The sequence below is a fragment of the Perca fluviatilis genome, chromosome 7, assembly GCF_010015445.1.
Source record: "Perca fluviatilis chromosome 7, GENO_Pfluv_1.0, whole genome shotgun sequence".
Classification (NCBI taxonomy): domain Eukaryota; kingdom Metazoa; phylum Chordata; class Actinopteri; order Perciformes; family Percidae; genus Perca; species Perca fluviatilis.
Genome location: NC_053118.1, coordinates 717,407 through 733,511, shown reverse-complemented (window position 1 = coordinate 733,511; position 16,105 = coordinate 717,407). Strand labels below are relative to the sequence as shown.

Here is a 16,105-nt window from a genome sequence, read left to right as displayed (position 1 = left end):
TCCTCAAAATATTACAGACTTTTTTTTATTGCACAAAATGTATCAAATATAATCGAATGTCAATTCATTTTTGGAGAACAAAAGGGATGATTTGTGTGGCAAACCTTTACAATTAGTAAAATTTGGTAAAATTGTCCAGACAACGTGTGTGACGTTTTCATGAAGATGTCATTAGTCCATTTTATTTAAGTGTTTAACACAATTTCATGAGAAATATCAAACAGTACGGAGAGAAATCGTTGTCAAAGTGGCGTTACTGTTTTACATTTGTTCACCGTGCTGATCTCAGGGTGGGTGTGTTTTTTTTTTTTTTTTTTTTACAAACCTCAGAATGTTACCATTACCACAAACAAATCAAACGATTTAATGTGGTGTCTCTTGCATGTGCCCTTCATTTTCGCAAATGGAGTATATGGTTTCAAAAAAAATCTTGTAAGCAGGCTCAAGTATCCAAAAAGCACGTTTTCAAAACGCTTGGAGTTGGAGGGAGAAAAAAAAAACCGAGCAGCGTTTCCTCCTGCACTTCCAATCGTGTCTCCAAAAGAAGGTATCAGCCTTGGCTATATGGTGTATGAGAGGTGTCAGAGGAGGCAGGTTGAGCTGAACACGCTTCTCTACTATGGTCTGGAGCCCTAGTTGCTATCCAAACACAAATAAACAGAGGAGGAACATTGGAGTTAATGATAGAGGAGGGGGGTGGAGGCGTGTCGGAGGGCGGGCTGAGCGCTCCAGAGCCCCGGAGCCCTGAAAAGTGAAGGACCGGTGCGCGTTACGCACACTTCCAGCCCCAGCTCCGGACGGGACTCCCACGCTGCTGCTGTCTCTCCTCCAAACTTCTTCGCCTCTTCCCACAACTTTTCACAACTTGTCAGATCTCTGCAAAGGTCCGAGACATCACAGCTGACTGCATGGCTACATGAAAGTTTCATGGACTTGGAACTTGGAAAACTTTTAGCGGCGCTTTATTGGAGCTCGTCGCCTCTATAGTTACTGTGGATTACTGACATAACGCAGGACCTTTGGCAGCTATTTATTGGGGTAAGATTCTGTTTGGCAGGGTATATGTCAGTCTTCTGCAGGAAGGGAACCTAACATCACTCAACTCACTTGTCAGAATTTTTTAAAGAAAATATGTTTAATTTACTGTTTGAGCTGAAAACCAAATAGATCAAAAAGAGGGCAACTTTTCATGAAAAGAAAAGTTAAATAAAATGTCGTTTTTTAGACGTGATTATTGCTTCGTGGTGATCCCCACCTTGAGAGGTCATAGTTCACCCACGTTTTGACTTCACTGGTCTCTGTCCACAGTGTAGCGTATTTGAAGACTTGTCACGACATATAGATATTCAAAACCTTAAGCTGCTGTCAAAGTTTAAATGAAGTCCAAGGGTTATTGGGAGAACAACAGGTTGAACAAAGTTGTACATATGGGGAAAGAACAACAAGTGCCTGCATGGTGACTCACGTTGCACCTGTGCAAACTTATATTTTAACCCTGTCCCGCATGGGAAAGGGAAAGCAAAGTCGAAAGAATTCAGAGATCTGTGAAACAAATGTAACGACCTGACCCAAACAAGCGACCAGCCCTCCGGCTACCATGTAGCAGGACTTTCACTCTGCAAGTGGGAATAATGCCTTAATCTCCAGAATGTGCCGGTTCGATAGGCTTGTGACATATTATGTTAAAATACGATTTTGGTCTGACCTGTCAAAAACAGCTAAGCATATTATCCAAACACAGAAAACTGAGGTGTATTTTTTTTTTCTTCCCCCATTTTCATTCTCGAGGTCAGCTCGCCGTCGCACCGCTGGCTTGCAGCCAGTCCCGCTTTCACCATCCGGAGTCTTGAACTTTTTTCTTTTCTGTGTGGGAAACATAACTTGTCATCCCCACAAACATGGAACCAGGTCTTCAAATTTCCTTGCAGTCAGTTCACCTTAGCTGTCCTACATTGTGGAGATAGGTAGCTCCTGCTTTATTCAACTCAAACATTGTTTTGCAGAAAAGTGGGTTCAAATGCCCAGAGGTTATTTGCTACCATGCTCTCTTGCCCATGGGAAACCCGCATTATTAAAAAATAAAAATAAAAAAATAACATAAAACATGCAGCCTTAAATAAAATAGACCTAAAAGCTAAATATTAGAACTATATGAAATGAACTGGCTACTATCCGAAAACATGAAAATAAAAAGCACATGCGTTTACAGTAGAGATTAAAGTAACTTTCTTGTGGGTAATAATATCCAGCATTTGTGTGTTTTGCTCTGACTCATGCACATATTTAATCTCTGCTTGCAAAATGTTAAACTGCTACACAACTACACACAGAGCAGTCGTTGTGCATTGTGAAACACCAACTACAACTGTCAAAAACAACAATGTGTCTTCGCTAATTACCTCGTTTGAGATTTAGCGCTTTATTCGGAGTGATCTGGATGTGTAATTTACACTGTCAATCGATGCCATATGACTCGCTCACACCCACTTAATTGAATTACAGTTTCGATGACTGATTTGTTTTTAGAAAATTACTTGGAAGCGCATCTCTGTTTTTATAAGACAAACTGCTTAAACTAATGCGTAAATATACGTGTTTATATTCTCTCTGTGGTTTTGCTCATGGCAAACAGTGTTTTATTCGTCATTGTCAGTATAGAAAAATACTGCTGCATCTTAACAAGATTCTCAATGTATTCACCCAATCAGCTCATCAGTCCATCACTTTGTGCAAATTATATTATTATTATTATTATTATTATTATTATTATTATTATTATTAGGGTCACTCAATTGCGCGCTAATCTGAGCACAAGTGATTAGAGGAGTATAATCCCCTTTTGTGACGTCATTTTAATGAAATAAATGACATTATGTTAGAATAAAAATATGTATCTTAGTGTATTTAAAGTAAAATAGTAATCTATAGTCAACAGGTGTTTTTTGCTGTAACGTGATCACTAAGTGAAGGTCACAATTTGCCTGCCTTTTTTATTTGTATTATTATTATTTTTTACCAGAGACTTTAATACACTGATCGTTTTGTATTCCTCCCCTTAGGTGTATCACCGTGTCTTCTGCAGAGGTCTGAGCCGAGATGGGGAGCAAAGCCCTGCACGCTCCGATCCCCCTGCACCCGGCCCTCCAGCTCACAAACTACTCCTTCCTGCAGGCCGTCAACACTTTCCCCGCGGACCAGCTGCAGGGACTGTATGGCCTCAGCGCTGTGCAAACCATGCACATGAACCACTGGACTCTTGGTTACCCGCACATCCAAGGACTGAGGTCGACGATCACAGAGATGGCAGCCGCCCAGGGTCTGATGGACCCCAGGATTCCCTTCCCAGGGTTACCCTTCACAACCGCAGCGCAGCTCTTCCATCCAAAACAAGCCGCCGTTGCGCACGGCATCCCCTCGCTGCACAAGGACAGGCCGAGGTTTGACTTCGCCAACCTGGCCCTCGCTGCCACTCAGGAGGACCCGCCGAAAGCCGCGGATCTGGTGAAATTGGCGTCGGGACTAGGGGGAACCATCTCCGAGCTGAGCAAGCTATCCCCGGACAGAAAGCCCACCCGGGGGGGGCCCCCACCAAAAAAAAAAAAAAAAATTTATCGCCGGAATTAAACCCCCCCCCCCAAGGACCCACACAGACGAACGGCCATATACCTGTGATATTTGCCACAAGGCCTTTAGAAGGCAAGACCATCTCAGAGACCACAGGTAAGACTTTATCATTTTTTTAATATATATTATTTAGCAGATACTGTGCTAATTACGCTCAGGGTTAGGAGGGGGTCTCAAATTCCCCGCAATATTCCTGATTTTGCACGTGATTTAAATGACAAATATGTGTATTTCACTAAACAACATCTTCAGGGCTTGCAATTTAAAATAGATATCCTTAATTTTGCTACAACATACAGGTTGTACCCAGAGTTTTCTCCATGAGGGCGCTAAAGCACTTTTACGCATTAAGTTGGACGCTCATAAGTTGCACAGTAGAGATTTTTCGCCCTATGACTCTGGGGTTTATAACAGCTACAAGCGATTCCATGCTTGAGCAGACATTTGATTAAGTGTTATTTCTGTTTTACAGATACATCCACTCCAAGGAAAAACCATTCAAATGTCAAGAATGTGGGAAGGGATTCTGTCAGTCTCGAACTCTAGCCGTCCATAAAACCTTACATATGCAGGTAAGCTGGAAATATTAACACACACCATGCTTTTATCCTCACTAAAACTATGTGATACGTCATGATCATAATTCACCTATAATGCACTGTCTACTGCATGCATGGGGCTCACAGTCTCACAAAAATAATTGCGTTTGGCCAGTTACTATATTAAAACAAATAATGTGAGTAAGAGACACATACAGTTTATGTGAAAATGTGTGTAAATCCTTATAGAGTTACAACTGACACAACAGTGGATTTATGTAGATGAATGATAAGTTATATAGACGTTCTATACAATTAAAGGGAATAATCCTTTGCTTGCTTTAAATCTAAACAGGAATCTCCCCACAAATGCCCCACATGCGGAAGAACCTTTAATCAAAGAAGTAACCTGAAAACTCACCTTCTCACCCATACAGACATCAAGCCCTACAGCTGTGGCCGCTGCGGAAAGGTGTTTCGGCGCAACTGTGACTTGCGACGGCACAGTTTGACGCACAGCCCACATCAGGACTACTAGCCTGGACAGACTAACAAAATAACAATGGACAAAACGCAGGAAGACAAGCCACCGACTGTTTGTTGTTCAAAGACAATCTCCAAATCAGGACACGTTTTATACCGCCGCACATTTTAGAGTGGGATTTGGTTGCATCTCAAATGGGACAGCAGCGGAGCCATGGCCATGTCCAGCTTTCACACCACCTGTAAATATCAAGACCATGTACATAATGTTGCTTTTTTTATTTTATTTTTTTCCGATCTTGAAATGATAAAGTTGTCAACAAGCAGTCATAAGTTTAAAGTATGTTAAATTGTATTTTAGAAATAAATACTTCCATGATACATTTGCATTTGCTCTGTCTTTATTCCAAGTTCCCCATGCTGAACACGAGACACATTGTTAAAGCCCAAAAGCAAAATGGAGATGAAACCGTTTATCGTGGCCATCAAATTAATAGTCTATATGTTTACAGCCGGCAGGCAGTGAGAGCTTAGTGTGGCTTTTTTATGGTAGACCAGCAGATGTCAGTTAGCAGCTATAGGGAGCATGAAATGTCTTCCAGGACAGACAGGAGTGATAATTGATTACGTAGCTTATAGTCAAACAATTTAAATGTTTTTTAGTTTTTTTTTTTATAAAATGACAATCATATCATGATTAGCCTATTACACAGAATTGTCTAACACCCGCCTATTTGTGTTTTTGTAAGTAGCCTAACAGAATTATTGAGCTCCGTTATTCCCTATTGTCTTGGAAGTTTAGAGTTTAAAGAGGCTGATTAATATTCTATTAGCCGCATTAGCAGCAGCCATATCACGCCTTTATCTACATCACCTCTGATATCAGACTCGACTTACAAAGCGACAGAAGGAGTCACCAGAGCAAAGGAAGCTATTTAACCCGAGGAGGAGGAGGAGACGTGGCCGGTATGCTGTCAACACGTTCTTTTTTGGAGGAAGTCATCCAGGTGAATTCATTCATCCCTTTTACACTCCAAACAAACGCAAATAAATACAACTGATTTATTCCTGTTTTTGACCCTGTCTCAGACTCTTTTTTTTTTTTTAATTGAGCATTTTCATAATTTATAACAACATCATGCTACTTAACCGAGGAGACGTAGTAGCCCAACCCCTACAATTCGATTCCGCAAATCAAAGCTGAGCCTATTTGAGCTCGGTCGTTGTTTCATTGATTCATTCACACACACAGTATAATTATTGTACCGATTAAAAAAAAGAAAAGAAACAGGTTCACCGGGGAATAGTGGGCGCTTGTGAGTCTGCCTAAACACCCAGGTTTAGACAGATTTTTTATGTAAAAAAATAAATAAAAAAATCCAAGATTTGGATTTTATCCAAATATGTTCGGCCACTGTCGGATCAAAATGCGCTTGAATATTAAGCAGAATAAGATGATCTATAATATAAGATAATTCAGTGAAGACAAAGTAAGATTCTCTCTCTCTGACTCCTATAAAGTTCTCTGCCTTTCTGTGTTACTTGGCCTTCAGGCCTGTTGTTTCATGATTTCACCACCGAAGACTCGTTTGAAAACCTAATTTTCACCTGACAGTGCAATTAATTGCTTGGGGAAAAAAAGCATTTATATTTAATGGGCTCTAAAGGGTCTGGAATTAGTGGTTACAGTAACAACAGGCGATTTAAAACAGCGCTCGTTGCTGCTGATAGGCCATTAACTAAGGCCCATTATTACGCAGTGCAGGCTTTTCCTAATGGTTTTCTAAATGGAAAGGCAACGACATGCAATGTCTCCAGCAAGCTAATATTCATAAACATTGAGCTTCTTAATAATCATCCTGGGAAGCAAGCTTATCACTAAAAAGTAAAACCTACAAACAATGCAAATAAGGTACACGCAATTATAATAATAATAATAATAATAATAATAATAATAATAATAATAATAATGATGATGATGATGATGGTGATATAATAAGTACAAGAACCTGTGGATTTTTATTTTATTTACAAATGAGTTAAAAGTGACTTCTAAACATAGTATTTCAATCTCTATTATCTTTTGGTTAAATCATTTGATTGTAGTATATTCTAATCAACTTAAATCAACGAAACAATTCTACACCTAATTGCTAAATATGTCTTCATACTGAGACGCTATATGCGCCAAGTTAGTGTGTAACTGTAACTGATGTGGTCTACATGAATGTGTATATATGATAAAGATATTTAATTGACAAAAAAAATGACTTTTCAAGGAGTCCTCTCACGAGTGAACTAAACTTTATTGGCCTACATTTTAGTACATGTCTGGTCTCTGGCTTTTCTGAATTCGTTTTTATTTCATGTGTTAAGACATGGACGGCAACTGATCACCAAGATAGTCTACTTTTCAGCTCAAATGTATTGCGTTAATGGACATAGGCTACTGTCCTGGAGGGACAAGGGTACAATGGTCACATTATCTAACAACACAACAAACTTTTTATTATTTATTAGCCTACTGGCTACACCAAAGAATGCCAGATTGGGCCAACAATGGCCTAACTAAATTGTGCCTACTATAGGTGTAGCCTATAGATAACATTAAATCATGTAGGCCATGCTTTCTTCGTCACTTAAAAAGGCACATCGGCCGGAACAGACTTTAGAATAATGACAGAAATAGGGAGTGCGCGCTACACGCACACATTGTCTCGCACTCACACGGTTGGCAAAGAGTGGACAGACACATGGTGAACTTCATCGGTGACCGGGGCCATGTGGACTGTGTACTCAGGAAGCTTTATCTAACTGACAGGGAGAGGCTGCACTGACAGGCCTCTGAGCCCCGCTGCTCTGACTTCATATGATCTCCACATGACCCTCTGCGGCCTGTGACAGACATCCACTTTTTATTTCAGCCACACATGCCCCTAAAAAAAGTCCCTCAAATTCCCAAAACTCGCTTTGAATCAATACTGACATCAAAGAAGCAATTGCACAGGGACTTTATAGCTTTCAAAACTATAATCTTTTAGGTGTTTGTTTCAGCAGATTGAGACTTATTTGTGAGCTCTAATTAGTCATTTCTATGTTGTCTATAGCTATTAAAAACCACTAGCAGGTGCATTTGGCAGCAACTGACAAACTTGCAGGTACAACAAGTGTTAGAGATTTGACATTGGCACACAGAATTTACGGGCGTGTACAAGTTTGAAGTAAAGATGGAGTCTAACTCTGTCTTTCACTCCGATATTATATAGGGCTGTATTGATACAAGCCAGGTTTTGACGCCAAGGTCATTCATGTTGCTGAAACAACAAAAGACTACGAATGACAAATAGCCTATAAGCAACTTTAGTTTGGATTGTTTTGTTAACTTTAGAATTCATTGTCATAGAATGTGCTACTGTATTTTAATTTACACTAGGCTGTATGTAGGCTACCTATTATTCCAATAACACATCTGCAAATTTCAGTGCGCCTCCAGCTGCATTTGTTAACATTATGATAGTTCATGTCATATTTTGGATTAGATCAGCCCCACAATAAACTGTTTAAAAACCAGACAGGTGACCCGTGTGACCGAAATGCAAAGATCCTTCATTATTTCCATTGACGTTTCCGTAGGTCTCGGTCTCAGTAGCCTATCTGAAGATTACCTCTGTTCTTGAAATGAAACCCATGTAAAAATAGGACTTAAAAAAAAATAATTCAATAATAATAATTTCAAGAAAAAGTTGCCGACATGTTGACACTTTTCAGGGGCTGCCCATTGAGAATTGTAATATCTACTCTCTCAGCAAAGGTGAGATTCCTCGGCCATGCAAGCTTAATTTAAGTGCTATGGGCGTGCGAAAGAAATGACGAGTATTACGTGAAATGATGCCTTCCCGTGCTCCTCGTAAATCCCAACACAGAGAGCTCCGTTAGTGTGACTACAAGCACACGTTGATTGGAAATATAGGCTATGTGCTGCATTTGTTTTTAAACCAACTGGCAGTACGGTACCAGGTGCTGCAGTAACCGATTTAGGACCACATATCGCCTATATATACATATATCTATGGGAAGAGACAATGTGCATAAGGCAATTTGCTTAATGTTCTCATATATTTCTTTTCAGCGATCTCCAAAGTCAGTCGTCTGAATATCAAATACAATCCTGTCAATTTCTAGTGTCTCGTTTGCCACTATTTTGCATACATTTTATGCACTTAACTGCGAAAAGCAAATTTCCAAAAGACATAAAGGCAACACCAGACATACGGAAGCCGAGTTGGTGTTTACTGATGACGTTTGGGCTAAATCCGTGGAGCGATGAGGCTAACGTTAGTTAACAGGATGAATATGTTATATTAAACGTCGAATTCAAGAAATAGCTACAGGATACAAGCGGGAGTCAAGTAAGCAGTGGGGTTTCTATATTTACCTGTGGCTGCACGTTTTATTCAGCCAAACGAAGTTAGGCAGACTTATTTCTAGCAGTTAGCTTAGCTTCTTTGCTCTGCTGCTCTGGTGTAACTTATAATGTTATAGCTAGTGACAGGAAAGCATAGCCTCTCTGGCTAACTACTCCGCAGTAAGTTATTTCTTACTACGCAGCACGACGCTGCTTCATTTAAAACCACAAGTTATTTTTAGTTACATTGTTATGTATTTGGAAATTAAGTCTCTAACCACTGCTGGCGTTTCTCCTCAAGTCGCATGCTTAGAAACACCTTAGTAAGCAGGCTAATTCAGGTGAATTAAAATGTAGCCACAGCAGAAACACTGACATGTATTAAAAAACAGTTAGTAACGTTACAACCTTGACCTGCAACCCATAAGAGAAGAATTCTCATTCTGTCTCTGGGGAGTGTGCATATCCGCTCTAACGTTACATGACCAACTGTAGTTACACCCTCAGCCAACCTAGATACAACTTAGAATATGGCTAGTTTTAAAATGCACAAACCGGTAATATGTATGACCTTGCGTGGTAGGGTAAGTAAGTAAGTGAGTGAGTAAGAAAGTAAGTAAGTAGCATACGTTTTTTGTATAGCACATTTCTAAAGTACACGTCACAAAGTGGTTCATAATAAAAGAAAAACAAGCTAATAAAAGGCAGAGCAACATAGAGGACATGAAGAAATGCTAAAAACATTTCATTTAACATTTTTACAGGTGTCCACAGAGCTTTAGTCCAATGGAAGCGAGTTCCAAAATTTAGGAGCTACAACCTCAAAAGCTCAGTTTATGTTTGTCTTGAGTCTGGAGCAAAGAACAACAACAACAATAATAATAATAATAATAATAATAATAATAGGCCTTTTTCAAATAGATATTTCAACTTGTCATAGCAAGAAAGGCACAGGTGTACTACTTTATATAATTATGTCTCCATTCAGTTTAAGTGTCCCAGTAAGACTTGCCAGTGAGTCAGCAAGCACAGTACTGCTGTAAAATATATACGCTGTGAAATATGTCTATTCTCTGGTCCAGGTTTCAGAAGCAGTGGTGTTTAAAAAAAACATAATATTGGGATATAATGGCGAAATACATAAATACTGTAATGTTCAAATAAACATAACGTTGAATGACATAACAACGTTTTGTTCAATGTTTGATGCATGTGCAGGCCAGGGACAAGATGTTGGAGTCCTATGTCACACCACTCCTGATGAGCTATGTGAACAAGTATATTAAGAATCTGAAGCCATCTGACCTGCAGCTGTCTCTCTGGGGAGGAGATGTAGTGCTCAGCAAGTTGGACCTGAAACTGGATGTGCTGGAACAGGTATATTGAATGTCCTCTGCTTTCTTTAACTTTTTCACAAGACCAAGACAAGACTTATTGGGATGACAGACATTGTATTTTTTCATTTCAGGGCACATGAATAGGCAATGTGGTTATTTTGTGTCCAGGGATGCCATGCAGTTCTGATGAATGATAGTCATGAGTTAGTGCTCAGTGCTGCTAGTGGGAGAAATATTAACTATGGTGTTTTCGTATCCATACACAATTAATGCCAAACAGGTTTTTAGATAGCCATCGGTGGCTCTATGCAGAAATTAGTGCAATTAAGTCATATCTGTTTTCTAATGCCTAATGTCTCGTTCCTGCATATATTATAATAATATATAATATATATTTTATATATACTTTTTTTACTGCAAAGGATTTAAGTTGTGTTTGCTCATAATGTTCTTTTTATAGGTTATTGCACTTTTACTTATTGCTTTTGTTCAAAAACATTGGTCATCCAGGTACATGCAAGATACGTACAGTTAAGCTATTAATGGATTGGATCTTTAAGCATTTTAAAATTACTACTTTTACAATGTTTGTCTCTCAACAAAAGAAGCATACAAACATGACAATGCTAACATTGCAGAATGTCTTTACAATGAAGTCAGAATTTAAGTTGTTCCACTTAGAACATAAAATAAAGAAAAATGTTTGGAAAGGAATTAATGTGTGGAGGGTAAGCATGTGCCCCACTAATATATTTTTCCCATTCAGTCTACATCTGAGCTACAGTGTATATAGTCACGGTCTATTGCCTTGACTAGCATCAGAAAAAAAGCAGTGATGCTTATCAGCCAGGCACAAACTGTATCTTTACTGTCATTTTGTTATTTTGGAGGAGTTGATAGATTTACTCAGATATTTTTGCTCTGCGGCGTTATTTTGACACAGGGTGCTTTTTTCACTTGTAATGCCTGAATTAGATCAATCTGCCACGACAAGGTAAAAGAATTGTCTTTTCTCGTGAGTTGGTTCTGACTGTTTCTGAAGATCAGTCCAAGACACTACCAAACTCAACAGAGATGGTGATGAAAGTTCTTATTGAAAGCAGCTTTACGCCAATTAAACAATGGTAATTGTGTTAGGCATTGATGTGTAATGCTATGTCAGAACTTTGGCAATGATCCTCCCTTTTCCGTTTTATTGCCTTTCATTTGGACAGTACCTCTTTTGAAGTGTGCAATTGGAGATCATCATCTTAATATAAAGATTTTTTTTGTGAAACATTGTGGGGGTTATTAAGCAGACATACCATACATCTATGACATCTTTTCTTTATAAATATCTTTGGTTATTAGGTTTTTGGCTTAAATTTACAGAGGAGGCATGTACAGCTTGTGTGTAGGCAGTCTGGTTTCATGGGGCTTGTTTTTACTCAGAGTAGGTAAAGATGCAGAATAGGGATTTGACTACCTGAGAAAATCTGACTGATTTTGTTAAAAGTGTGACCAGTATGGAATCTGTAGCGGTTTTAATTTTTACTGTCCTCTCGTCTTCAAATATTAGTTTCAAAGAGCGGTTTTAGAAAATGGATGGGTGAAGTTTCCTAATGTTGAAGCCTCAGCAACATATCACCACACTTACAATGTTGTCTGCATCGTAGATGTAATACTAAAGTACAGATTGTATACTATATAGCTAAAACTATAGCTTCATAGCTATCTGTTGTTCTCATCTTCATTATGTATTTGCATATTTATAGGAGTTGAAGCTACCCTTTACATTCATGAGTGGTCATATCCATGAGCTGCGTATCCACGTACCCTGGACCAAGCTGGGCTCGGAGCCTGTAGTCATCACCATCAACACCATGGAGTGCATCCTCAAGCTCAGGGATGGAGCCCAGGTTAGTTCTTTAGTTGTATGACAAACCTGTTATCCCCGATTTCATTATAGGGCCAAAACAGGACTGGCCAGATCTTCGTGTTATTAATGTGAAATTCCACCTCATGCCAAAGAAAAGCTTTCTCATTCGATTTTCCCTTTGTTTCCAAGATGTTTCATAATGGCTTTTGTTTTAAATAAACAAATGGAGATTTTGTTTATTTTTTTTTTAACATGTTGAACATTTGGACCCAGGCAAGATTCACCCTGTGGTGGGGTTGCTGTGACAAAGGCACGCTATAATCCTGACTTGGTGTTAAATCACATGAAGATAAACTACAACCTACTATTTAATTTTTGGTTTATGCTGAATCCTAAAGTGTTAAATGTTTTTAATACAGTTACAGTTATGTGGTCTTGTATTTACATCGGTTACCTGCAAGTAATATACTGTAGATATATGTCATGTTTAAATACCATAGGTTGTCTTTTAAAAAAACAAAATCACAAGTATTGTTTTTACTATGTTTTAACTCTAGCTGTTTTCATTCAACTACTTTAATCCCTCTTGCCTTAATAGTTTATGTCCCACTGCTCGTGCCACCCCATACTTCAAGTTGGTTTGGTGCTTAACCCAATATGACACATTTTGTCTGCCTGGAAACTCTGATTTAAAGGTTTACATCTAAAATGAGCTGGCATGATGACAGACAATTACCAAGCATCAAAGGGAGAATATGAGTGTTGGTACTATAAATTGGGAGAGTTTTTGTTATGGACATTTTTGCTGCAGCCACACTTAGCCACTTGGTAAAGACAGAGCTCAACCATATTTAAGAGCAGGGCTTAAAATGTGTTAATTCGACACAGCTCAGTAGCAGTTCTTTCTTATTCATGCTTAATTACTCTGATAAAAAATGAATTGAAAAAAATACGAAGCAAAAAAAACAGAAGCAAGTAAATCACTGCCTTATTGAGGCAACAGTGAAACAGTGCTTTGGATTATAACTTACATTTTCAAAAGCTTCTGGGGAAAAAAAGCCCTTTAGTGAGTGATGTAATACTAGTCTGCAATAAGGAGCACATTTATGAATTTGTAGATAAAAGTGTGTTGTCAACCAAACTGCCAGAATTAACTATTTGCAAATGCTCTTTCAATTTATTAAAAGATGCATCTGCAGTTACTTCTAAACGGATGGTTTCCAGCATACAAGATTTATTAACTATTGTTTTTCCCATCTTTTTGGCATTTAAAAATGGTTGGTTCTACTCTTCCAATATGATTTTACTCCAGGAAAGCACAGTACTCTCACTCACCACATCTCTTAGGGGGACAGCTTCATTGACCACTGAACTCAAAACTGAGAGGTGACTTGACTGAATTTGACCAGTGCTATTTACTACTTTTTGCCTTCTCCATCAGCATGTCATCGGCCTCTGTTCCATTAAGTTTCCAAGCAATGAACAGTGCTTATATCATTACATTCATCTCAACACATCTCTGTGAAATTAGACTGCTTAAAGGTACCCTGTGGGTTTTTTGAATGATTGGATCCATGTTTTGAGTTTCTCATGCAGCAATTCGCCAACAAAGGCAGGCAAGAAGAAGACTGCAAGCTAGTAAACATAGATGTGAATGATGCAGTTTGACAACGTTTAGGACAAATCACCTTTGCAAATATTTTATGGGGAGGAAAATGCATTCAGCACATTTGTAAGAAATGCGTTTTGGTGAGTGACAAAATATGAACAGAAACTTTTTTGTTTACAAGAAAACTCCCCAGGGCACCTTTTTGGAGTGAGATGTTGTCCTTGTAAACTTTCAGTAAGAAATGTTATCTCAAGAGAAATATTGAAATTATTGTATTTAGTTTAGTTATACATATTTTCATGTTTTAAGTGTGGTATATGAAAGCCATTTTTCTTAGATTTGTTTTTGCAGAAGAGCCTGGTCCTACCTTTGCCACCCATACAGTTGAACATTGAAAGTGTAGCTCGGCACTGGGCCTTTATGGGAAGGTTGGAGTTCCAAGGCCAGATGTCCCAGAAGAAACGCATTTCAAGGGAAGTCAATTACATCTAATTATATAGACTGCGGCAAAAAGATTTGTAACACATGAGCTTGAGCTGCCCAGAACTAATGGTAAATATACTACGCAGGTGGCTACTGCTCATGCGATCAGGTTTCAGTTTGATGGAAATTTAAACTTGTTTTTTATGCTTCATACACAGCTTAAGGTCATCTACCAGCACCGGTACTGGTATAATGCATTTAGTCTCAAAACAACTATTTGTTACAGATGTTTTGTAAAAGGCTTCCAGTCAAGAAAAGATTTTGGGGGAATTGCAAATGACGTTTGGACAAATTATTCAGTGGTATGTATACCCATGAGACATAATTTGGAGCAAAGCCAGATTTACAGCAGAAGTCCTTCTAGCATGTGGAATTTAAATGAGCCGCTACACTTCTCTCCTATGCGAGTGGGAGGATGACTACTGTGTTCTTGGGCCAAGAAAATGAAGCCAGTTTACTTATATGCTTTAGATTTGTATAGTTTGGTAACTTGTATCACCTTTAAATCATCTTTATTACACTTTCAGCAATATTTGCCATGTCATCTCTGTGATGGCAGTTTCCCATTTTGATCAGCCCAGAAGGAATTCCCTTGATTACAGGAAAAGGTCTGTAGGCCTTTGTCACATTAGTCTCACAGAAACAAGATTATATTTCTCTGGAGGTTAGATATCCTGTTCATATGCATGTCAGGCCCAGGTCCAGTTTTAATCAGATTTCAGCAGGGATGCAGGGAGTTTGGCATAGGTGTATGCAAAAACCTGGGCCATGACAGTTCTCCCTGAAGCCCTTAAGTAATTTGGGTGATGGCCCACAGGGTTTTAAAAAGAGCTGAAAAAATAGATCTGTGTATGGAAAATCTTACATTTTAAATTTAGTAGGTTACTAGTGTTTCTTTAGTCCAGTAGAGACAGGAACTTTGTGGTGGGCCTCATGCGGCCAAAGTGTGGAAATGATAAATGATATCATTAATATGGTTTGTTTTCATAATTACTGTTAAAGCCTGAGCGCTGGCCTGTAAAAACATCCGTACGTCTTTTGAAGTTCATTAAGGGTTGTGTAATTTGACCGGAATTATTTGGACCTTTTTAATGTTCATGTTTCCCCTCGAGAGGAACTGGGTAATATTAGGGATATTCAGATTGCTCAATAGGGCCCATCTGCAAAGCACCAAGAGCAGCTCACAATTATAGTTTCCAGCAAATGGCGTTTAACAGCAGTTGGAGATTACAGCTCCTGCTGACAGTGTAATTGCTTAAAATGAGCTGTGATGAGGACTTGTGGTGCAGAAAGTAGAGTAATAGAAAATATGTTGTCAACTTGTTTTTGACATTTTACAAACTGAAGGCCATTTACAAACAAAATACATTGTGCATGTGCCTTATTTTGTCCTCAAGTGACATGGTGGTGCTCCAAAGCAAGCTTAGAAATCTTCCTTAATTGTGTTTAGGCTACCTGCGTCATTTGAAAATTAGACACCGTACATGCTTTCTTTAGTACACATCTCTGTTTTCAAATCACTAGCACTTTTGTTTATTTTTCAGATTTATTGTGCATGTAGATACTTTTGCCCAAAAAACTACAAAAATGTAAATCGTTGTAGTTCATGTATGAGTTGAATAATCAGTGTGGACATCTCCATGTGAAATTAGACTAAGTTCTGGTCTATGTCTAAGAGCTCAATGTGTGTAACAGGAGATTGGTCATGGGGATAAAAGGGTTTTGTAGTAGTCAACTTTAACTTATTTCTTCTTGTACACTCAATGT

At 38.7% G+C, this 16,105-nt stretch overlaps 2 protein-coding genes across 5 annotated transcripts in view; both read left to right on the top strand.

The window, feature by feature from the left end:
• Positions 1-755: 755 nt before the first annotated feature.
• osr2 (odd-skipped related transciption factor 2) lies at positions 756-5,027 on the top strand. The gene is given in 5 exon segments (XM_039804740.1): positions 756-1,038; positions 3,060-3,632; positions 3,634-3,720; positions 4,097-4,196; positions 4,519-5,027. Coding segments are annotated over 4 exon segments (906 nt in total). The 5' UTR covers positions 756-1,038; positions 3,060-3,096; the 3' UTR covers positions 4,702-5,027.
• Positions 5,028-8,945: 3,918 nt separating this feature from the next.
• The window catches only part of LOC120562122 (vacuolar protein sorting-associated protein 13B), a 380,029-nt gene continuing 372,869 nt past the window's right edge, over positions 8,946-16,105 (top strand). For all 4 annotated transcript variants that reach the window (XM_039805631.1, XM_039805634.1, XM_039805630.1 and 1 more), the window contains exons 1-3: positions 8,946-9,055; positions 10,270-10,428; positions 12,143-12,286. In XM_039805631.1, the coding sequence (XP_039661565.1) occupies positions 10,282-10,428; positions 12,143-12,286 (291 nt within the window). In that variant the 5' untranslated portion in view covers positions 8,946-9,055; positions 10,270-10,281. The remainder of the gene's footprint in view (positions 9,056-10,269; positions 10,429-12,142; positions 12,287-16,105) is intronic.